At 50.7% G+C, this 23,858-nt stretch overlaps 1 protein-coding gene across 1 annotated transcript in view; it reads left to right on the top strand.

Annotated features, from left to right (window-relative positions):
* The window catches only part of LOC115073934 (solute carrier family 26 member 9-like), a 39,851-nt gene extending 16,833 nt beyond the window's left edge, over positions 1-23,018 (top strand). The window contains exons 4-21 of the mRNA XM_029572925.1: positions 2,194-2,304; positions 2,786-2,961; positions 8,700-8,864; positions 9,156-9,308; positions 12,374-12,456; positions 12,830-12,977; positions 13,304-13,417; positions 13,902-13,979; positions 14,130-14,225; positions 15,459-15,565; positions 15,879-15,948; positions 16,361-16,453; positions 16,933-17,043; positions 18,517-18,786; positions 18,886-18,940; positions 19,208-19,353; positions 19,553-19,612; positions 20,328-23,018. Coding sequence (XP_029428785.1) covers positions 2,194-2,304; positions 2,786-2,961; positions 8,700-8,864; positions 9,156-9,308; positions 12,374-12,456; positions 12,830-12,977; positions 13,304-13,417; positions 13,902-13,979; positions 14,130-14,225; positions 15,459-15,565; positions 15,879-15,948; positions 16,361-16,453; positions 16,933-17,043; positions 18,517-18,786; positions 18,886-18,940; positions 19,208-19,353; positions 19,553-19,612; positions 20,328-20,375 — 2,084 coding nt within the window. The 3' untranslated portion in view covers positions 20,376-23,018. The remainder of the gene's footprint in view (positions 1-2,193; positions 2,305-2,785; positions 2,962-8,699; positions 8,865-9,155; positions 9,309-12,373; positions 12,457-12,829; positions 12,978-13,303; positions 13,418-13,901; positions 13,980-14,129; positions 14,226-15,458; positions 15,566-15,878; positions 15,949-16,360; positions 16,454-16,932; positions 17,044-18,516; positions 18,787-18,885; positions 18,941-19,207; positions 19,354-19,552; positions 19,613-20,327) is intronic.
* The last annotated feature ends 840 nt before the right edge of the window (positions 23,019-23,858 follow it).

Raw genomic sequence — 23,858 nt, 5'->3', positions numbered from 1 at the left:
TCTTCTGAAGGTGCGGGTTGCCTTGAACACGTCCTGAGATAATAACCTGTAGCGTGGCACATAGCCAGAGGCTGCTGTGTGTTCTTCTGAAGGTGCGGGTTGCCTTGAACACGTCCTGAGATAATAACCTGTAGCGTGGCACATAGCCAGAGGCTGCTGTGTGTTCTTCTGAAGGTGCGGGTTGCCTTTAACACGTCCTGAGATAATAACCTGTAGCGTGGCACATAGCCAGAGGCTGCTGTGTGTTGTTCTGAAGGTGCGGGTTGCCTTGAACACGTCCTGAGATAATAACCGGTAGCGTGGCACATAGCCAGAGGCTGCTGTGTGTTCTTCTGCCTTGAACACGTCCTGAGATAATAACCTGTAGCGTGGCACATAGCCAGAGGCTGCTGTGTGTTCTTCTGAAGGTGCGGGTTGCCTTGAACACGTCCTGAGATAATAACCTGTAGCGTGGCACATAGCCAGAGGCTGCTGTGTGTTCTTCTGCCTTGAACACGTCCTGAGATAATAACCTGTAGCGTGGCACATAGCCAGAGGCTGCTGTGTGTTCTTCTGAAGGTGCGGGTTGCCTTGAACACGTCCTGAGATAATAACCTGTAGCGTGGCACATAGCCAGAGGCTGCTGTGTGTTCTTCTGCCTTGAAGACGTCCTGAGATAATAACCTGTAGCGTGGCACATAGCCAGAGGCTGCTGTGAGTTCTTCTGAAGGTGCAGGTTGCCTTGAACACGTCCTGAGATAATAACCTGTAGCGTGGCACATAGCCAGAGGCTGCTGTGTGTTCTTCTGAAGGTGCGGGTTGCCTTGAACACATCCTGAGATAATAACCTGTAGCGTGGCACATAGCCAGAGGATGCTGTGTGTTCTTCTGCCTTGAACACATCCTGAGATAATAACCTGTAGCGTGGCACATAGCCAGAGGCTGCTGTGAGTTCTTCTGCCTTGAACACGTCCTGAGATAATAACCTGTAGCGTGGCACATAGCCAGAGGCTGCTGTGTGTTCTTCTGAAGGTGCGGGTTGCCTTGAACACGTCCTGAGATAATAACCTGTAGCGTGGCACATAGCCAGAGGCTGCTGTGTGTTCTTCTGAAGGTGCGGGTTGCCTTGAACACGTCCTGAGATAATAACCTGTAGCGTGGCACATAGCCAGAGGCTGCTGTGTGTTCTTCTGCCTTGAACACGTCCTGAGATAATAACCTGTAGCGTGGCACATAGCCAGAGGCTGCTGTGTGTTCTTCTGCCTTGAACACGTCCTGAGATAATAACCTGTAGCGTGGCACATAGCCAGAGGCTGCTGTGAGTTCTTCTGCCTTGAACACGTCCTGAGATAATAACCTGTAGCGTGGCACATAGCCAGAGGCTGCTGTGTGTTCTTCTGAAGGTGCGGGTTGCCTTGAACTCGTCCTGAGATAATAACCTGTAGCGTGGCACATAGCCAGAGGCTGCTGTGTGTTCTTCTGCCTTGAACACGTCCTGAGATAATAACCTGTAGCGTGGCATATAGCCAGAGGCTGCTGTGTGTTCTTCTGCCTTGAACACGTCCTGAGATAATAACCTGTAGCGTGGCATATAGCCAGAGGCTGCTGTGAGTTCTTCTGCCTTGAACACGTCCTGAGATAATAACCTGTAGCGTGGCACATAGCCAGAGGCTGCTGTGTGTTCTTCTGCCTTGAACACGTCCTGAGATAATAACCTGTAGCGTGGCACATAGCCAGAGGCTGCTGTGAGTTCTTCTGCCTTGAACACGTCCTGAGATAATAACCTGTAGCGTGGCACATAGCCAGAGGCTGCTGTGAGTTCTTCTGCCTTGAACATGTCCTGAGATAATAACCTGTAGCGTGGCACATAGCCAGAGGCTGCTGTGTGTTCTTCTGCCTTGAACACGTCCTGAGATAATAACCTGTAGCGTGGCATATAGCCAGAGGCTGCTGTGTGTTCTTCTGCCTTGAACACGTCCTGAGATAATAACCTGTAGCGTGGCACATAGCCAGAGGCTGCTGTGTGTTCTTCTGCCTTGAACACGTCCTGAGATAATAACCTGTAGCGTGGCACATAGCCAGAGGCTGCTGTGAGTTCTTCTGAAGGTGCGGGTTGCCTTGAACACGTCCTGAGATAATAACCTGTAGCGTGGCACATAGCCAGAGGCTGCTGTGAGTTCTTCTGCCTTGAACACGTCTCTTTGTCTTTTGCAGGGATGGCTTTTGCCCTGCTGGCCAACCTCCCCCCAGTTAATGGGCTCTACTCTTCCTTCTTCCCACTGGTGACCTATTTCTTCCTTGGTGGAATTCACCAGATGGTACCAGGTATGTTCCCCTATGTTTTCTGCTCGGGGCTATGGGAGGTCATTAGTGAATCCCTGGGGGATGATGAAGCTCTTCACCTTGTCTGTTAAACAGACTGAGCTCTCGGATCCCGAATGCTCACTTCCCTACAGAAATCATTTCTGCTCTGAGGAGAGGGGAAAGATCAGCTTCTCTTCTTGGCCTGGGCTTCTGCTTTTCGCAGGAGTCAGGGACCACTCACAGCCTCTGGACAGAGCAAAGCCAGAATGTCAGATAGGGAGTAACATGGATAGACTTGCATCTAGTTGTCTTGGCTACAGCCAGACACAGAAATATTTGATTTAGATATGGGAGGAGAGCATAGGGAAGAAGATTTTGAGGATAAATGGAAGAGTTTGTCGATTTCTGAATCACCTGCCCAAGGTAGGACATGGTCCCAGTAGGCCTGGCGGTGGCCAGTTTACATCTGACTTTACCATGAGCATGTCTTTGTGTTTGCAAGGTACCTTCGCCGTCATCAGTATTATTGTTGGCAATGTGTGCCTGGAGCTGGAACCAGAAGTAAAATTTCAGACAATAAATGATACGACCAATGCCACAATCACCAACACTGAAGCCATGAACTTAGCCAGGCTGAAAGTCTCGGCAACGCTGGCCTGCCTCACCGCCATCATACAGGTAAAGGAGAGTCACGCACCTTGCATGCTCTTGGGCCCTAACTACAGGAGGGTCCTTCTTTAACACTGACCCTTCTATCTAATGCAGGTTTCAGGGGGGATTCCTGCAGGATCTCACAGAATAGGAGACAGCATCCTCCCCGTATCTAATGCAGGTTTCTGGGGGATTCCTGCAGGATCTCACAGAATAGGAGACAGCATCCTCCCCGTATCTAATGCAGGTTTCTGGGGGATTCCTGCAGGATCTCACAGAATAGGAGACAGCATCCTCCCCGTATCTAATGCAGGTTTCTGGGAGTTCCTGCAGGATCTCATAGCACAGGAGACAGCATCCTCCCCCGTATCTAATGCAGGTTTCTGGGAGTTCCTGCAGGATCTCACAGAATAGGAGACAGCATCCTCCCCGTATCTAATGCAGGTTTCTGGGAGTTCCTGCAGGATCTCACAGAATAGGAGACAGCATCCTCCCCGTATCTAATGCAGGTTTCTGGGGGATTCCTGCAGGATCTCACAGAATAGGAGACAGCATCCTCCCCGTATCTAATGCAGGTTTCGGGGGGATTCCTGCAGGATCTCACAGAATAGGAGACAGCATCCTCCCCGTATCTAATGCAGCTTTCTGGGGGATTCCTGCAGGATCTCACAGAATAGGAGACAGCATCCTCCCCGTATCTAATGCAGGTTTCTGGGGGGATTCCTGCAGGATCTCACAGAATAGGAGACAGCATCCTCCCCGTATCTAATGCAGGTTTCTGGGGGATTCCTGCAGGATCTCACAGAATAGGAGACAGCATCCTCCCCGTATCTAATGCAGGTTTCTGGGAGTTCCTGCAGGATCTCATAGCACAGGAGACAGCATCCTTCCCCGTATCTAATGCAGGTTTCTGGGAGTTCCTGCAGGATCTCATAGCACAGGAGACAGCATCCTCCCCCGTATCTAATGCAGGTTTCTGGGAGTTCCTGCAGGATCTCATAGCACAGGAGACAGCATCCTCCCCGTATCTAATGCAAGTTTCAGGGGGGATTCCTGCAGGATCTCACAGAATAGGAGACAGCATCCTCCCCGTATCTAATGCAGGTTTCTGGGGGATTCCTGCAGGATCTCACAGAATAGGAGACAGCATCCTCCCCGTATCTAATGCAGGTTTCTGGGGGGATTCCTGCAGGATCTCACAGAATAGGAGACAGCATCCTCCCCGTATCTAATGCAGGTTTCTGGGAGTTCCTGCAGGATCTCATAGCACAGGAGACAGCATCCTCCCCCGTATCTAATGCAGGTTTCTGGGAGTTCCTGCAGGATCTCTTAGCACAGGAGACAGCATCCTCCCCGTATCTAATGCAGGTTTCTGGGAGTTCCTGCAGGATCTCACAGAATAAGAGACAGCATCCTCCCCTGTATCTAATGCAGGTTTCTGGGAGTTCCTGCAGGATCTCACAGAATAGGAGACAGCATCCTCCCCGTATCTAATGCAGGTTTCAGGGGGGATTCCTGCAGGATCTCACAGAATAGGAGACAGCATCCTCCCCGTATCTAATGCAGGTTTCTGGGGGATTCCTGCAGGATCTCACAGAATAGGAGACAGCATCCTCCCCGTATCTAATGCAGGTTTCTGGGGGATTCCTGCAGGATCTCACAGAATAGGAGACAGCATCCTCCCCGTATCTAATGCAGGTTTCTGGGAGTTCCTGCAGGATCTCATAGCACAGGAGACAGCATCCTCCCCCGTATCTAATGCAGGTTTCTGGGAGTTCCTGCAGGATCTCATAGCACAGGAGACAGCATCCTCCCCCGTATCTAATGCAGGTTTCTGGGAGTTCCTGCAGGATCTCATAGCACAGGAGACAGCATCCTCCCCGTATCTAATGCAGGTTTCAGGGGGGATTCCTGCAGGATCTCACAGAATAGGAGACAGCATCCTCCCCGTATCTAATGCAGGTTTCTGGGGGATTCCTGCAGGATCTCACAGAATAGGAGACAGCATCCTCCCCGTATCTAATGCAGGTTTCTGGGAGTTCCTGCAGGATCTCATAGCACAGGAGACAGCATCCTCCCCCGTATCTAATGCAGGTTTCTGGGAGTTCCTGCAGGATCTCATAGCACAGGAGACAGCATCCTCCCCGTATCTAATGCAGGTTTCTGGGAGTTCCTGCAGGATCTCACAGAATAAGAGACAGCATCCTCCCCTGTATCTAATGCAGGTTTCTGGGAGTTCCTGCAGGATCTCACAGAATAGGAGACAGCATCCTCCCCGTATCTAATGCAGGTTTCAGGGGGGATTCCTGCAGGATCTCACAGAATAGGAGACAGCATCCTCCCCGTATCTAATGCAGGTTTCTGGGGGATTCCTGCAGGATCTCACAGAATAGGAGACAGCATCCTCCCCGTATCTAATGCAGGTTTCTGGGGGATTCCTGCAGGATCTCACAGAATAGGAGACAGCATCCTCCCCGTATCTAATGCAGGTTTCTGGGGGATTCCTGCAGGATCTCACAGAATAGGAGACAGCATCCTCCCCCATATCTAATGCAGGTTTCTGGGGGATTCCTGCAGGATCTCACAGCACAGGAGACAGCATCCTCCCCCGTATCTAATGCAGGTTTCTGGGAGTTCCTGCAGGATCTCATAGCACAGGAGACAGCATCCTCCCCGTATCTAATGCAGGTTTCTGGGAGTTCCTGCAGGATCTCATAGCACAGGAGACAGCATCCTCCCCCGTATCTAATGCAGGTTTCTGGGAGTTCCTGCAGGATCTCATAGCACAGGAGACAGCATCCTCCCCGTATCTAATGCAGGTTTCTGGGAGTTCCTGCAGGATCTCACAGCACAGGAGACAGCATCCTCCCCTGTATCTAATGCAGGTTTCTGGGAGTTCCTGCAGGATCTCACAGAATAGGAGACAGCATCCTCCCCTGTATCTAATGCAGGTTTCTGGGAGTTCCTGCAGGATCTCACAGAATAGGAGACAGCATCCTCCCCGTATCTAATGCAGGTTTCTGGGGGATTCCTGCAGGATCTCACAGCACAGGAGACAACATCCCCCATATCTAATGCAGGTTTCTGGGAGTTCCTGCAGGATCTCACAGCACAAGAGACAACATCCTCCCCTGTATCTAATGCAGGTTTCTGGGAGTTCCTGCAGGATCTCACAGCACAAGAGACAGCATCCTCCCCTGTATCTAATGCAGGTTTCTGGGAGTTCCTGCAGGATCTCACAGAATAGGAGACAGCATCCTCCCCGTATCTAATGCAGGTTTCTGGGGGATTCCTGCAGGATCTCACAGAATAGGAGACAGCATCCTCCCCCATATCTAATGCAGGTTTCTGGGGGATTCCTGCAGGATCTCACAGCACAGGAGACAGCATCCTCCCCCGTATCTAATGCAGGTTTCTGGGAGTTCCTGCAGGATCTCATAGCACAGGAGACAGCATCCTCCCCGTATCTAATGCAGGTTTCTGGGAGTTCCTGCAGGATCTCATAGCACAGGAGACAGCATCCTCCCCCGTATCTAATGCAGGTTTCTGGGAGTTCCTGCAGGATCTCATAGCACAGGAGACAGCATCCTCCCCGTATCTAATGCAGGTTTCTGGGAGTTCCTGCAGGATCTCACAGCACAGGAGACAGCATCCTCCCCTGTATCTAATGCAGGTTTCTGGGAGTTCCTGCAGGATCTCACAGAATAGGAGACAGCATCCTCCCCTGTATCTAATGCAGGTTTCTGGGAGTTCCTGCAGGATCTCACAGAATAGGAGACAGCATCCTCCCCGTATCTAATGCAGGTTTCTGGGGGATTCCTGCAGGATCTCACAGCACAGGAGACAACATCCCCCATATCTAATGCAGGTTTCTGGGAGTTCCTGCAGGATCTCACAGCACAAGAGACAACATCCTCCCCTGTATCTAATGCAGGTTTCTGGGAGTTCCTGCAGGATCTCACAGCACAAGAGACAGCATCCTCCCCTGTATCTAATGCAGGTTTCTGGGAGTTCCTGCAGGATCTCACAGAATAGGAGACAGCATCCTCCCCGTATCTAATGCAGGTTTCTGGGGGATTCCTGCAGGATCTCACAGAATAGGAGACAGCATCCTCCCCCATATCTAATGCAGGTTTCTGGGGGATTCCTGCAGGATCTCACAGCACAGGAGACAGCATCCTCCCCCGTATCTAATGCAGGTTTCTGGGAGTTCCTGCAGGATCTCATAGCACAGGAGACAGCATCCTCCCCCATATCTAATGCAGGTTTCTGGGAGTTCCTGCAGGATCTCACAGCACAAGAGACAGCATCCTCCCCTGTATCTAATGCAGGTTTCTGGGAGTTCCTGCAGGATCTCACAGCACAAGAGACAGCATCCTCCCCTGTATCTAATGCAGGTTTCTGGTAGTTCCTGCAGGATCTCACAGCACAAGAGACAGCATCCTCCCCTGTATCTAATGCAGGTTTCTGGGAGTTCCTGCAGGATCTCACAGAATAGGAGACAGCATCCTCCCCTGTATCTAATGCAGGTTTCTGGGAGTTCCTGCAGGATCTCACAGCACAGGAGACAGCATCCTCCCCTGTATCTAATGCAGGTTTCTGGGAGTTCCTGCAGGATCTCACAGCGCAGGAGACAGCATCCTTCCCTGTATCTAATGCAGGTTTCTGGGGGATTCCTGCAGGATCTCACAGCACAGGAGACAACATCCTCCCCTGTATCTAATGCAGGTTTCTGGGAGTTCCTGCAGGATCTCACAGCACAGGAGACCATGTCCTCCCCTGTATATCTAATGCAGGTTTCTAGGAGTTCCTGCTGGATCTCATAGCACAGGATACAGCGTCCTCCCCTGTATCTTATGCAGGTTTCTTGGACAATCCTGGATGACATATTGTGGCTACCCTGTTAATCCACTTGAATGCACAGAAAGGTTAGCAAATAAAAAAAAAATCCAAAAAGTAAAAAATTTGTAAGATGAGACTTTTTTATTGTTAATAGGTTTTGAGGTCCATATTCAGCCACTGTGCAGCTCAGCTTGGTGCTGAATATACCAGCTCTTCTACAGTTAACTGGATAACTTCAGGGCATATATTTAGCAGAACTGGAGCTAGCCGGATACATATCTGGCTAGCTCAGCTCCTCGCAGTTACACCCCTGGAATGCCCCTTACTTATTCTGCCACATTGTAGCTGGATAAGTTCCCAAACATTAATTGAGCTGGCTAATTTCTGAGTTATGTGGCTAGGATTTAGCTAGTTAGTTATGTTATATACCATCGTTCCAAGAGAAGATCATTTATCCTTGGGTCATTACTTACTTTGCTACAGCGCCTACTTAGTTAAGATACATTTTGGTATTTAGCTGGATAAGAGCGCAAACATTAATTTAGCTGGCTAATTTCTGAGTTATATGGCTAAAAGCTTCTGAATATGGAGCTCAGCTTGACAAGCTTTTGGGTCCTGCAGATCTCTCCGCCAGTAAAGGTATTAAGGACACTCTGCGAGGGCAATGGTTCTGCTCTCTCTGGCGTGTCTTTGTACAGTGCTGTGTACAGACAGCCTACAGAAGTGAGAAACTGATGTAATATCAGTAGCAGCAGATCCTAGGGCTTTCGCCAGGGTAGGGATGGAAGGACCCTACATGAGCTCAGAAACCTTCATTTCCTGGGTCTATCCCGCCTTAATTTCTGAACAAAGACATTAAGAGCAATAATACTCTCTCTCTCTCTCTCTCTCTCTCTCTTTCTCTCGCTCTCTCCCACCACCAGATAGCACTGGGATTTGTGCAGTTTGGCTTTGTAGCCATTTACCTATCGGAGTCCTTTATCCGTGGCTTTATGACAGCGGCAGGGCTGCAGATCCTCATATCGGTACTGAAGTACATCTTTGGCCTGGCCATCCCACCCTACAGCGGGCCACTGGCCATCATCTATGTAAGTGAGCATCACACAGTGACTGCCGTGTAACGTACCTGTCGTTATCCGTGTCATCACTGACACTGGTCAATGTGCACATCTCCTCCAGAAATGGAAGATTATGGACAAGCCACACTGTGGTGGCAGCCATGCAGCTGTGACCTAGATAGGGACCGTCCCGTTATCATTTCCAAATGTTTCCAGTGGAGGAACAGCAGATCCAGGCACATGTGCAACCAACATCACCGACACTCAGAATATTCTCCCTCACTGACAGTTCACTGCTTTGCTCTTCCTTCTTGTTTTCAGACATTTATAGACATCTGTAAAAATCTTCCCAAGACCAACATTGCCTCTCTGGTGTATGCCCTGGTCAGCTGTGTGCTGCTGATTGTGGTGAAGGAGCTCAACGCAAGATACATGCACAAGATCCGCTTCCCGATCCCCATGGAGATCATCATAGTAAGTCCCGGTTCCAGTCGGGGTGCCTGACCTCTGCTCCTAGTGAATCAAGGTGCCCATCGCTCATAGTGAGTCAGGGTGCCAGTCACTTGTAGTGCGTTTGGGTGCCCAGTGCTCCTAGTGAGTCAGGGTGCTCACCGATCCTAGTGAATCAAGGTGCCCATCGCTCATAGTGAGTCAGGGTGCCAGTCGCTTGTAGTGCATTTGGGTGCCCATCGCTCATAGTGAGTCAGGGTGCTCACCGCTCCTAGTGAATCAAGGTGCCCATCGCTCATAGTGAGTCAGGGTGCCAGTCACTTGTAGTGCGTTTGGGTGCCCAGTGCTCCTAGTGAGTCAGGGTGCTCACCACTCCTAGTGAATCAAGGTGCCCATCGCTCATAGTGAGTCAGGGTGCCAGTCACTTGTAGTGCGTTTGGGTGCCCAGTGCTCCTAGTGAGTCAGGGTGCTCACCGCTCCTAGTGAATCAAGGTGCCCATCGCTCCTAGTGAGTCAGGGTGCCAGTCGCTTGTAGTGCGTTTGGGTGCCCAGTGCTCCTAGTGAGTCAGGGTGCTCACCGATCCTAGTGAATCAAGGTGCCCATCGCTCATAGTGAGTCAGGGTGCCAGTCGCTTGTAGTGCGTTTGGGTGCCCAGTGCTCCTAGTGAGTCAGGGTGCTCACCACTCCTAGTGAATCAAGGTGCCCATCGCTCCTAGTGAGTCAGGGTGCCAGTCGCTTGTAGTGCATTTGGGTGCCCAGTGCTCCTAGTGAGTCAGGGTGCTCACCGATCCTAGTGAATCAAGGTGCCCATCGCTCATAGTGAGTCAGGGTGCCAGTCACTTGTAGTGCATTTGGGTGCCCATCGCTCATAGTGAGTCAGGGTGCTCACCGCTCCTAGTGAATCAAGGTGCCCATCGCTCATAGTGAGTCAGGGTGCCCATCGCTTATAGTGAGTCAGGGTGCCAGTCGCTTGTAGTGCGTTTGGGTGCCCATCGCTCATAGTGAGTCAGGGTGCTCACCGCTCCTAGTGAATCAAGGTGCCCATCGCTCATAGTGAGTCAGGGTGCCAGTCGCTTGTAGTGCGTTTGGGTGCCCAGTGCTCCTAGTGAGTCAGGGTGCTCACCACTCCTAGTGAATCAAGGTGCCCATCGCTCCTAGTGAGTCAGGGTGCCAGTCGCTTGTAGTGCGTTTGGGTGCCCAGTGCTCCTAGTGAGTCAGGGTGCTCACCGATCCTAGTGAATCAAGGTGCCCCTTCGCTCATAGTGAGTCAGGGTGCCAGTCACTTGTAGTGCGTTTCGGTGCCCATCCCTCATAGTGAGTCAGGGTGCCTATCGCTCATAGTGAGTCAGGGTGCCAGTCGCTTGTAGTGCGTTTGGGTGCCCAGTGCTCCTAGTGAGTCAGGGTGCTCACCACTCCTAGTGAATCAAGGTGCCCATCGCTCATAGTGAGTCAGGGTGCCAGTCGCTTGTAGTGCGTTTGGGTGCCCAGTGCTCCTAGTGAGTCAGGGTGCTCACCGATCCTAGTGAATCAAGGTGCCCATCGCTCATAGTGAGTCAGGGTGCCAGTCACTTGTAGTGCGTTTGGGTGCCCAGTGCTCCTAGTGAGTCAGGGTGCTCACCGATCCTAGTGAATCAAGGTGCCCATCGCTCATAGTGAGTCAGGGTGCCAGTTGCTTGTAGTGCGTTTGGGTGCCCAGTGCTCCTAGTGAGTCAGGGTGCTCACCACTCCTAGTGAATCAAGGTGCCCATCGCTCATAGTGAGTCAGGGTGCCAGTCGCTTGTAGTGCGTTTGGGTGCCCAGTGCTCCTAGTGAGTCAGGGTGCTCACCGCTCCTAGTGAATCAAGGTGCCCATCGCTCATAGTGAGTCAGGGTGCCAGTCACTTGTAGTGCGTTTCGGTGCCCATCCCTCATAGTGAGTCAGGGTGCCCATCGCTCATAGTGAGTCAGGGTGCCAGTCGCTTGTAGTGCGTTTGGGTGCCCAGTGCTCCTAGTGAGTCAGGGTGCTCACCACTCCTAGTGAATCAAGGTGCCCATCGCTCATAGTGAGTCAGGGTGCCAGTCGCTTGTAGTGCGTTTGGGTGCCCAGTGCTCCTAGTGAGTCAGGGTGCTCACCAATCCTAGTGAATCAAGGTGCCCATCGCTCATAGTGAGTCAGGGTGCCAGTCACTTGTAGTGCGTTTGGGTGCCCATCGCTCATAGTGAGTCAGGGTGCTCACCACTCCTAGTGAATCAAGGTGCCCATCCCTCATGGTGAGTCAGGGTGCCAGTCGCTTGTAGTGCGTTTGGGTGCCCAGTGCTCCTAGTGAGTCAGGGTGCCAGTCACTTGTAGTGCGTTTGGGTGCCCATCGCTCATAGTGAGTCAGGGTGCTCACCGATCCTAGTGAATCAAGGTGCCCATCGCTCATAGTGAGTCAGGGTGCCAGTCACTTGTAGTGCGTTTGGGTGCCCATCGCTCATAGTGAGTCAGGGTGCTCACCGATCCTAGTGAATCAAGGTGCCCATCGCTCATAGTGAGTCAGGGTGCCAGTCACTTGTAGTGCGTTTGGGTGCCCATCGCTCATAGTGAGTCAGGGTGCTCACCGATCCTAGTGAATCAAGGTGCCCATCGCTCATAGTGAGTCAGGGTGCTCACCGATCCTAGTGAATCAAGGTGCCCATCGCTCATAGTGAGTCAGGGTGCCAGTCGCTTGAGATGAGTTAGGCTGCCCACCACTCGTAGTGAGTCACTGTGCCCATTTTTCATGGTAAGTTACAAGGCAGCATCATGCTGGTCCAGCTTTTACAGGGGAAACAGCCCTCCCACCCCTGTGGACACATGAAGCCTGCCAACGTCCGGCAGAGCTGATCTATCCCTGCTGTGGGGTTTTTGTGTGGTGAAGCATTATGCAGTGGTACCTTAGAGCAGTTCAAATCCTGAACTGCTCTGTTCTCTGTAAACCGACGAGATGTTCCCAACGTTCGTCGGTATATAAAAGATATTAAATAAATAAATCCTGGCTACGTCAGCCTCCACTCTATTCTAAAGTACCTGCCATGGATGGAGGGTTTTGCTTCTCAAATGAACTAGGTCTGGGCTTTCTCCTTTCAGGTCATTATTGCCACAGCTATTTCTGGTAGTCTGAACATGCCGGAAAGCTTCCATATGGATGTTGTGGGACAGATTCCACTGGGGTAAGTACTCCCAGCACTGGGGTAAGAGGAATAGCAGGGGTGCAAAATCAATCAACAAGTCCCTTGTTGAAGGGACTTGTCCTGAAAATGAGACCCTCCTAGGGTTGACTGTGTTAGACTTATCGGTGGCTTGCAGCTCACCTGTGCCCAGTTGACTGGTTAAGGTGCAGAATGCAGGTCCTATCTCTTGACTCTAGAGGCACTGATAGCAGTATGGAAGCCACGACCATCGCTGTGCTGCTGAGAGCTGGCACAGCAGTAATTGCTGCCTTGTTGCACCCCAGGGGAGGCTGCTCTCTCAGTAGTGTTGGGACTGGTCTTTGCGAAGTGGCCATCTGTGCTTTTCTTCCTCATGCCTGTCTCTTGGTTACAGCTTTCCTGCTCCCACTCTTCCAGAGGTGAACCAGTGGTCGCACATGGTGGGCACTGCTTTTTCCCTGGCCATTGTTGGCTATGTGATCAACCTCGCCATGGGCAGAACTCTTGGGGCCAAACACGGTTACGATGTGGATGCCAACCAGGTAATATATCCCTGGGATGGACAGGAAAAAGGTATCAGGTAGCTTTCCCAAAAGCAGAGTTCATGGGACCCTATTGAGCTGCAAGAGCTCCGTGCACATTAAGAAAGAAAAGGCAGGAGAACACCCTGGTACTGCTTTGGGCACTCAGTGAACACAGTTAGCAACGTGGCACCTGGCGTCTTGTTGCCTTGCCTTGAGCGAAACATGGTGGGCTGGGCAGAGCAGCAGTGCCTTTTGTAAGTAAGGAGGGCTAATGGCCTTACTGCCAGCCTGGTTGCTGACCTGGGCAGGGTTTGCTCTCGCTGAAGCTCTTTCTCTGCTTGCAGGAAATGTTGGCCTTGGGTTGCAGTAATTTCTTTGGTTCCTTCTTCTGCATCCACGTCATCTGCTGTGCTCTGTCTGTCACTCTGGCCGTGGACGGAGCCGGGGGGAAATCTCAGGTGAGTGACGGGGCCTGGGGGAACTCCTGTTTGCATCCTGACACCTTGTCCTCCAGCCTGACCGCTTGTTTCTATTCCTGCTGAAAATTTGGCTCAGGGAGAGAGAGTAGATGAGGGAGACTGAACATCAGATGCGTCTCTGGTGTTGATCCTGGTCACAGTTAATAAGGATTTCAATATGGAGAGAGTCTGCAGAGCCATCTCATGAATGAGTTACAATGAAGGGACTCTGATGAGCACCAGACCGGCGGATAAATTAAAATAGAACTGTATTTATTAATAATGCTCAACAAGCTGCTCTGGCTAATTCTGCCTGCTACTGGCCGATGCAAGGCCAGGCCCATGATGAGCTACTTTTGTCCATGGTGACGGTTTGTCCCGTTAGGTGTCTTCACTTTGTCTCCCAGTACCCGAGCCTCTACAGCACACTCCTATGTGCTGCTCGATCTGCAAGAGCATTAATTAGAAGCTTCTACCTTTTCAGATTGCCAGTTTCTTTGTGATGATGGTGGTGATGGTCACTATGCTGGCGCTGGGAACGTACCTCAATCCTCTCCCAAAGGTAACTTATTTTAATAAAGCAGTCCTCAAACAAGACACAATTAGTTCACGAAGACTGCATACAGTGCCATACCTGCAGCAGCTCAGCTCTGTGCACAGCGGTCGCGCACTGCACCGTTACCTAATTGTTTCCCCTTTGTATCTGTTGTAGTCAGTCCTGGGGGCACTGATTGCTGTGAACCTGAAGAATTCACTGAAGCAGCTCTCGGACCCCTTCTATTTGTGGAGGAAAAGCAAGCTGGACTGTGTGAGTTCCAGTGCTGCAGTCTGATTGGCTACAGAGGTGGCCCTGATGGCCAATAGGAGCGCTGTTAGGTCTCAGAGCGATGGCACCACACATACAGGCCACTACAGTAAACTGCGCGGGAGAGGCGGCGCGCCGAGGCCGGAGCTCCCCATTCACTATTTAAATGAGGGCCCACGCTAATAAGGAGGCGCAAGGGACACTAGCGCGTCCCTAGCGCCTCCTTATTGGCGGAAGCGGTGACTGTCAGCAGGTCTGACAGCCGACGCTTAATTTTACCCACGTCGGTTGTCGAACCCGCTGACAGCCACGGGTTCGGAACACGGACGCCGGCAAAATTGATCGTCCGTGTTTTTTTTAAATAAGATTTTCATTCTTTTTATTTTTGGGTCCTCTGACTTAATATCGCTATGAGGTTGCACAGAAAAGCAGTTTTTTCTGCTTTTCTGTGCACTAGCCCGGTGCCGTCTGAAATTAACTCCTGCCGCACATTTTGCTTTCTGTATTGCGGGTGAATACCTAATAGGCTCATTAACGTGCATTTGCATGTGATGAGCGCTGTTAGTTTCGGGGGGGTTGGCCGCGCGTTTTCCACGCGCTATTACTGTATAAGGGGTGATAATAGCGCATCAAAAACGCGCGTCCAAACGGGGGCTAACGGTGTGCTTGGCCTGATAGAAAGTAATCTCTCTGCTCCCATCATGCAGGGGGCTTTACTGCCCTTGCAGCCCTTCCTCAGGATGATGGTAGAGGGCCTGCTCCTTTCCCGCATGCCCGAGGAGGCTGCTAATGGCAGTCCAAGTGGATCCTCTTGGCTAAGTGCTCCCACGTTGGGGCCCTGAGGCACACGGGTGCTGGGGGAGAAGCACAGTGTCTGCAGGAAAGCCGTACCTGGCAGGGTCTGAGTGTAATTCTCCACCACCTGACCCTTTGCCTTGTGTCAGGATCTCAAAGCTCCCATTATTAGCTGGGACTTGTAAATCAGCAAAGTGATTACTGTTAATATGCTCGCTGATGGAACCTGTGCCCTCTTCCTGGAGACAGACAAAGGGCAAAATACTTAAAAGGGGCAGTGCTGCTATTGTCTCTGGTGACAGAGACAGTCTCCCTCCTGACTACATCATCACTTGCCTCCAGAGACTTCAGTGGTATCAGTCTGATCCTCTCCAGCAGGTGTTAGACCTGGGGCAGCCATCAGCCCCTTCTGATCCTGTGCTCTCTGATCCTTCCTTGCAGTGTGTCTGGCTGGTAAGCTTCTTGTCTGCCTTTATTCTGGGACTGCCCTACGGACTGGCCGTTGGCGTGGGATTCTCCGTCCTGGTCGTGGTCTTCCATACCCAGTTGTAAGTAAAGTGCAGTTGGTTCCTCTGTGTGCTGAATGTTACTAGACAGGGTCCTCTACCTTCACTTCCCTGCCCCCGCCAGGTGAGAAGCTCTCAGGTGAGGTGTCTGATGCTGATCCGTGTCCCACAGAGAATGCAGGACCATAGCAAAAGAACCTTTAACTGCTCCTTTTTAAATGAGGACAGGATCTGCAGTAAGGTCATTGGTAGAGAGCATTGGCTTTGGAGAGGAATTTAGCGGGACTGTCCCGACTACAAACTGAAAAGCAGGATGTCTTAACTCAAATACCAATGTCTCCCTTTTGTTTCTTAGTCGGAATGGCTCTGCCCTGGCACAGGTCGCTTCCACGGACATTTACAAGAATCCTAAAGTCTACAGCAAGGTATGTGCCCAGTGCCGTGGACTCTGGTCCTCATACTCTAAACCAGGCTTTGCACTAGAGCTTCACGTTCTCCTTCACTCCTCGATGCAGTGCTCAATAGTCTGAATCTAATCTTCACTCGTTTCTTCCATGCACCTCTAAGTTATTTTACTGTACTACGTTCTGTGATCCGGATCTTCTCTTCCAGCTTTCTATCTGTCTGTCTGTCTGATTTGAAGCCCTGCCGTAGAGCCTGCTCACTGCTTAAGTGTGCACTTCCGCACTGCTCCAGGAGCTCTGGTGTCTAGGAACAGGATGCCAGTTTGGGTTCCAGCAGCGGTTTTGGCGGAGATGGAGGGCATTGATCTCCCCTTACATTGTTCCAAGTTAGTGACCTCCCATGTCTACCCCACATCCCTTTTGTCTGTTTCAGACCCAAGACATCGAGGGTATAAAGATTGTCACTTACTGCTCTCCTCTCTACTTCGCCAACTCGGAGATATTCTGCCAGAAGGTCATTCAGAAGGTAAAACCTCGCCCTCAGTGCAGGAGAGAAGTCAAGGCCCAGTCACATTGCACTTCATCCCCTCATAGGTGCAAAGAACGAGATCAGAGCTCCAGGAAGAAGGGTACCTCTGGTTTCCATGGTGTTGCTTCCAACTTTGGAATGATTCTGAAGCACCAGGATGGACCAGGAGTAGAACTATAGAAACGAGATGGCAGAAAAAGACCAGTTGTCCTGTCTAGTCTGCCATCCTCACCAAGTGCTCAGCTCTGCCATCAGCTTTAGATTCAGATAAGTGCATTGCCAGGGCAAGTTTACATGCATTGCCTGAGTAACATACAGAGTGATTAAAATAAAAGGGGAAAACAGACAGGAAAGATTGCAGAATGGTAATAAGTCCTGTAAGGTTACAGGCTGAAGAGATCCTCTGTGCTAAGCACAGTTTAAAGCTGGTGCTATGAGGATGCTCCCACGAGTCCTCCCTCCTCTCTCCTTCCCAGACAGGACTGGATCCCAGCAAAATCTACTTAGCAAAAAGAAAGTACCTGAAGAAACAGGATAAAGGCGAGCCTGTCCAGAAGCAGCGGGGATCCCTCTTCCTGAAAAACAAGGTAACAAGAAACTGATTTCATACTCATGCAAGAGCTGTGTGATGGGGCAGCCTTACTGATTTTAACTATTTCCTTAATAAATGAAATTCATAAAGTCTCTTTTCTACTGTATGTTTGTCCTAATTAAGACTCTACTGAGCAGGGACTGTCTCGTATATGTTTTTGTACTGCGATGGATACATAAAGTAGTGCTATAGATATGATAAGTAGTAGTATCATTTCTTATTCTTAGAGCCAAAACTGAGGTGCAATGGCAAAGCTGTGCGGGTGAAGCTCTAAGTACAGGGAGTGCTGCAAGGCAGAAATGAGGAGCATTGGAGAACTGTATATGGGGGGTCTCAGTACTGGAATAGCAGGGGGTGCTGCAGGGCAGGAGTGAGGTGCATTGGCAGAGCTGTGTGTGGGTCTCAGTACTGGAATAGCAGGGGGTGCTGCAGGGCAGGAGTGAGGTGCATGGGCAGAGCTGTGTGTGAGGGTCTCAGTACTGGAATAGCAGGAGGTGCTGCAGGGCAGGAGTGAGGAGCATTGGCAGAGCTGTGTGTGAGGGTCTCAGTACTGGAATAGCAGGGGGTGCTGCAGGGCAGGAGTGAGGTGCATGGGCAGAGCTGTGTGTGAGGGTCTCAGTACTGGAATAGCAGAGGGTGCTGCAGGGCAGGAGTGAGGTGCATTGGCAGAGCTGTGTGTGAGGGTCTCAGTACTGGAATAGCAGGAGGTGCTGCAGGAGTGAGGTGCATTGGCAGAGCTGTGTGTGAGTCTCAGTACTGGAATAGCAGGGGGTGCTGCAGGGCAGGAGTGAGGTGCATGGGCAGAGCTGTGTGTGAGGGTCTCAGTACTGGAATAGCAGGAGGTGCTGCAGGGCAGGAGTGAGGAGCATTGGCAGAGCTGTGTGTGAGGGTCTCAGTACTGGAATAGCAGGGGGTGCTGCAGGGCAGGAGTGAGGTGCATGGGCAGAGCTGTGTGTGAGGGTCTCAGTACTGGAATAGCAGAGGGTGCTGCAGGGCAGGAGTGAGGTGCATTGGCAGAGCTGTGTGTGAGGGTCTCAGTACTGGAATAGCAGGAGGTGCTGCAGGGCAGGAGTGAGGTGCATGGGCAGAGCTGTGTGTGAGGGTCTCAGTGTGGAATAGCAGGGGGTGCTGCAGGGCAGGAGTGAGGTGCATGGGCAGAGCTGTGTGTGAGGGTCTCAGTACTGGAATAGCAGGAGGTGCTGCAGGGCAGGAGGGAGGTGCATTGGCAGAGCTGTGTGTGAGGGTCTCAGTACTGGAATAGCAGGAGGTGCTGCAGGGCAGGAGTGAGGTGCATGGGCAGAGCTGTGTGTGAGGGTCTCAGTGTGGAATAGCAGCGGGTGCTGCAGGGCAGGAGTGAGGTGCATTGGCAGAGCTGTGTGAGGGTCTCAGTGTGGAATAGCAGGGGGTGCTGCAGGGCAGGAGTGAGATGCACGGCAGTGCTGATCTTGTGCTGTGCTTTGTTTGGCAGACTGTGTCCTTACAAGAACTGCAGCAGGATTTTGAAGGCGCAGCAGCGACAGACTCAAACAATAATACCACTGGCCCTGCTAGCGTGTCCTACATCACGGTGAGCCCACCCACTGGAAGTCCCAGGCAGGACGGCACATCCAGCACAGTCACTACTGAGCCAATGGACCCCATCCTTACTGCTCCACCTCTCATTGATGTTCACAGTATTATCTTAGACATGAGTGGAGTGTGCTTTGTGGATCTGATGGGTATCAAAGCCCTGAGCAAGGTAGGCAGCTACAGCACCATCTGCACATATGTGGACTTTACAGAATCCCTCCTCCTAAGCTGGACGCATCAGTGGTAATGCTTTCCTCTCTTTCTCTAGCTGAGCTCCAGTTACCAGAAGATTGGGGTGAATTTCTTCCTTGCCAATGTACAAGGTAAGGTGAGCCAGGGCTCAGCATGTGACTGGCACAATCCTGTGGTGCAATGGTGCTCCTTCCAACACATTGCACCGGGGCTGATCCTACCCTTTCTAAACCGCACATCATAAAATACCCAAGGCAATCTACAACACAATCAAACATAAACCATTAAAACCCGCACTGGTTGTATCAGAGTCTGTGGGAGGAGGATGTGGATGTTACTGGGATGCCTGATGTTCTGTTTTAGTCTTATCTCTTCTTTTCTTTCTTCTCCCCCCACAGCTCAGGTCTACCACGATATTGAGGCTGGAGGGGTCTTTGCGGATGGAGGGCTAGATAGAAGTGACCTCTTCCTCACTGTCCATGATGCTGTGTTATTTGCATTGGGAAATGCCAAAAGGACAATGCAGTGGTCTGGAGCGGAGAAGGTAAGGGTCCCACCCCACATCTGCCAGAGCTCACCAACAGCCACACATGCACTCTGTCCTCCTCTGAGCGGGCCAAACGGTTTTCTGCTCTGCGAGGTCCATGGAAGACACAGGGCATCTCCCCAACCAGTACACTGGCGCCAGCTGGATCCACATTCATTCATCCAGCTGTTGATGAGCTCCTGCTTTTTGATTGTAGGGCCTGGCAGATATGGAGTCCCTGGAGGGAGACAGCGGAGACTATCAGAACCTGGAAGAGGTGAGAGAGAGCTGCAAGTGATGAGAACGTTAGCAGGTCCTAAGGAATGTGAGGACAACCCAGTGAATATCAGCACTCTCTCCATTGCCTTCCTGCTGTCACCCAGACATCACAGGAAACCTCAGGCATTGCGTTAGGCTTCCTAAATGAGTTTTCTGTGGAAAATGTGGCTCTCTGCTGCAGCCTGCTCTGTCACCTGAGCTGTAACCTCTGGCTCTTGTCAGAGACTCTTGCACTGGGCTCCACGCACAGCTCAGCTGCTTCTTGTCTGGTCCTGCTTACAGTGCTTCATTTTTTGCTCCCTCCCCTCCCCAGAACTATGACTGCACCATGCATTGGCGTAGATGGGGAGAACATGGGGTAGGGGGAACCCCTAAATCGCCACCATCACTACTGCCAATATGACCTTCCTACTCTCCCCAAACTCTGCAGACAACGTATGCCTATGGCATCCTGGTACACTGGCCTCCAGCTGACAATTTTTTGTTGTTCCTTGTTGCTGTATCCTTAAAAGCTTTCTCCCAATCCTTATTCATTAAAGCCCTGTCCAGGCTCCTCCGTGAATCTCAGATCCTGAGCCGTTTTCTCTGTATCTTCTCTACTGGCCACAATCTGAGCCCCAGCAGTATCCCGAGATCAAGCACATTCTGGTCCCCTCTGTCCAGCTGCGGGGGAGGATGTGGCACTAATCCTTCCCATCTCTTCTTCTACTTAGGCAATGTTCGGAAGCATGTTCCAGACGGAAACACTGACGGCTCTATGACTTGAGGAACCCCACAGCATCCACAGGGAGGAGGTGCACATGAGCTAGGGTAGCTGGAACAGAGACCTCGACCTTTGCACCCCACGATGTCCAGCCAAGGAGCACACCAGGCGTAAAGCATGCCTCGCCGGCTGAAGGACCTCCAGGAGAGGCTCCTGCAGGAACCAGGACTGATGCTGCTAAAAAGCTGCAGTGTGATTGGCTGAGGGTTAGTTTGGTGAAGCAGTTTTGAGTGGCCCATAGAGTAGCATCGTCCAGAAAGGGAAACTGCCCGGGTAGTGTGGAGTGTGCAGGTTCACACTGAGTGGCTGAGGGAGGGTAAATCCTGACAATGCGCCCTGTTTACCTCCCCCATCCTTCACACACGCCTGGACCACTGCCTCACAATCCGTACTGGGTGAAAGCATGCACAGACCACAGGGGTAGTTTAGCATCCCTGCAACCAGGTCAGAGCACTGGGGTAATGTCCAAGAAAGTGACCAAGCTGTGAGATGGGGCAGCAGGCCCTCAGACTGCTAGTGTTCGGCTCCTTCGGAGAGCAGGGACGGCAGAGTTCATTTGCCACAGCAGTGCCATACTACATCTTCAGACACAGCATCACAAAGAGGGAGAAGTGATTCCCCAGTGTGATTAGCCTTAGCCAATCAGACTGCTCCTTTCATCAACCAGGGCAATAAAGTCATTTCTCTCTTGCCATAATAATAATTAGTCATGTGATGGCTTAACACAGAGTACGGATTGCTTTATCTGCAAAGCTGCCTCCTTCTGTACACACATGCCCAGGTCACCTGTTGTACAATCTGAGCTCAGCTCCTGCTGTGCTGCTGAGAAGGTGAAAGCTGGTAGCAGGCAGCAGATGCTATGAGTGCATTCCCTCTGGTCCAAGCCTTGCTTGCTCTGTTGTGTACCTTTTGACACCCCGGGCAGCCAGCAACCACCACTGGGCTAACTCTGGGTCATGATAGGACTTTGCACCAGTCCTGCATGTCTAACTCCCAGATGACTGCAGCAAAGAGAAAACTGCAGTCCATATTGGAGTCTGTGAAAACCAGGACTGAATGCAGATCACTTACTGCTGGCACAGAGTTAGGGTGGCAGCATCAGGAACATTTAATGGGGAGAAGCAGCTCCATGATTTTACTGGCACCTTGAAAAAATGCAGAGGTCTTTAATCCAGAACCACCGCAGTTTTGAGAATTTCGCTGCCTTTTGACATCTGAAGCAGGAAGCTCCTGGACTATAACAGCTTTCTTGCTGGTCCTATAAATTGGTCTTCCAGTGGGCAATTTTTTAAATCCCAGCATTGCTTCCTTTAAAACAATTCAGGGGCTGGCAGGCACAACATCCTCAGCATAAATAAAGCACAGATGGGGAACTCACCATGAAATGCTTGTGCATGGCTTGCTGGCCCCGCTCCTCTTCCCTGGCCCTGCACCCTCTCAGCACAGATATTTTAGTCACAGAAGGGAGCTGCCGGTGTTACCAGGACACAGAGATGTCATGTTGTTCCAAATATTAAAGGGAGATTATTTCATGCAGAAAGATTTCAGAGCAAAGTAGCATAAAACATCACAAGAAAAGAAATGCTTATAGTGTGAGATAAGAAAGTTTACAATTTGAATTTATTGTTTTAGATCCTTCTCCTGTTTGGTTTTTCCTCTTAGTTTCCTGTGTTCTCTCTCTTTCTGCGTTTATTTTTTCTTCGCTCTGAAAGAAAATGTACAGAGCCTGTGTCCCCCTTCCCCGTTGAGTAGCAGGTGAACGGAACCTGCCACCCACTGAAGTACTAAGGCATTAAGCCCCAGGGCAGGACCCGGGTGTGATGCCCAGCTGCCACCCTCAGATAAGGAGGAAAGCACACGTACTCTGGCACTTGATTTCTATGAAAGTCACCGTCACCAGGGCTGAATCTTTCTGACAGATGAAACACAGATCTGGCTTCAGTGCAGCAGAAACTGAGAGCAGTTTGTACCCTGACGCAGGGAGGTGCTTTGTCATTTTAATGTTCCGAGTACACTGGGGTGAGGCGGGTATCTGCTGAGCTCCTATTTGCACACATTGCATTACACCGTTTGATGTGCCAAATGTTAGTGGCTGTACTGCTGCTGGAGAAAGCGGACAGCATTGCTTGCAGGCCGTGATACCAATTGGATGAAAGGAAGCATGATCTGGAGCTGAGGAGTTACACAGTCTTTCCAGACCACCTTGTTCACCAATAATTTAGCACAGTGATGCATTTGGATCCCAGTTTAACGGCCCATCAGTGACAACTACGGTCCCCCATATTCCAAAGGTGGATAGGATATCTCGACCATTGTTTGATGGACTTCTCCCCCCCAAAGAGAGACTCTAGGAAGGCCCTGGGACTGACCCTTGAAATGCTCTCTGACCTTATGAACAGATTGCAAAGGAAGCATGGTATCTCTGGCACTCCATGTCCACGCAGTCTGCTTCTCAGTGCACAGCTGGAAAGAAGCCCAGACCGAGTATGTGCGTATGTCAATCGCACACAGTGCTGGTATCACCATGCCATGTTTGAATGTTCTATGTTGCAACTGCAGAAAATGCAATCAATTGGAATTTGTGTAATTTATTTATTGTAATATTTTGTGCAACTGCTGGAAATAAATTATGTATCCAAGATGAACATTGTTTTGTTTCATGGGTGAGAGAGGAAGCAAGAGGTTTAGGGGTACACAATGCCAGGGCTGCTGAACTCAGTTTATAAAATACAGATTTCAAGAGGATGGCTGTGGGACCTTAGGAGCACTAGTCCAGCCGAAAGTATCAACAGACCAAAGTGCCTGCTTCCCTACAGAAATGCATGAAAGTCACAGCCCGGCAGCACATATACAGCCGGGTTTAAACACATGTGATGTGTAGGCACTTTCCAGTTCAGTTTTCAGATTAATTTTCCCTGAGAATGTATTGGGTTTTATTATAAGCGACCAAAAGGCAGAAAATTAGTTGAAAAATAAGGCTCCTTTTTTCTGCCAATGATTTTCTCCGGTTTTTCTTGGTTATAAACACTGATAAATTCGCGGGGAATATAGAATCTGAAAAGGAGGTTCTCTAGACGTGTGATACAAACGCATGGCAATTTTCTGCAAAGGCAGGAGCTCTGCTTGCAAATAGGGAGCTTCCTTTTCAGTTTTTATTTTATTTTCCCCGATAATTTATCGGTTTTTATTATAACCAAGAAAAATCATTGGCAGAAAAAAGGAGCCTTATCTGTCAACTAATTTTCTGCCGTTTGATCAGGTTTAATAAACCCCGATACATTGTTAGGGAAAATAAACTACAAACCGTACAGGAGGGTTCCTACTTACAAACGAAGCCAAGATTCGGGGTGAGAGGTGGGGGACGAACCCGATGCCTGGACGCCATCAGGAAAGAGCTGTAGTGTTGATACCAAATTCTTTTCAGATTCATAGTCATCACCTGTTCTGCCTTTTCGGTACAATACAGTCATGGGGAGAAGGA

Source organism: Rhinatrema bivittatum, chromosome 12, assembly GCF_901001135.1.
Source record: "Rhinatrema bivittatum chromosome 12, aRhiBiv1.1, whole genome shotgun sequence".
In the NCBI taxonomy this organism is placed as follows: domain Eukaryota; kingdom Metazoa; phylum Chordata; class Amphibia; order Gymnophiona; family Rhinatrematidae; genus Rhinatrema; species Rhinatrema bivittatum.
Note: the sequence above shows the minus strand (reverse complement) of the source record. Positions and strands in the feature narration are given on the sequence as shown.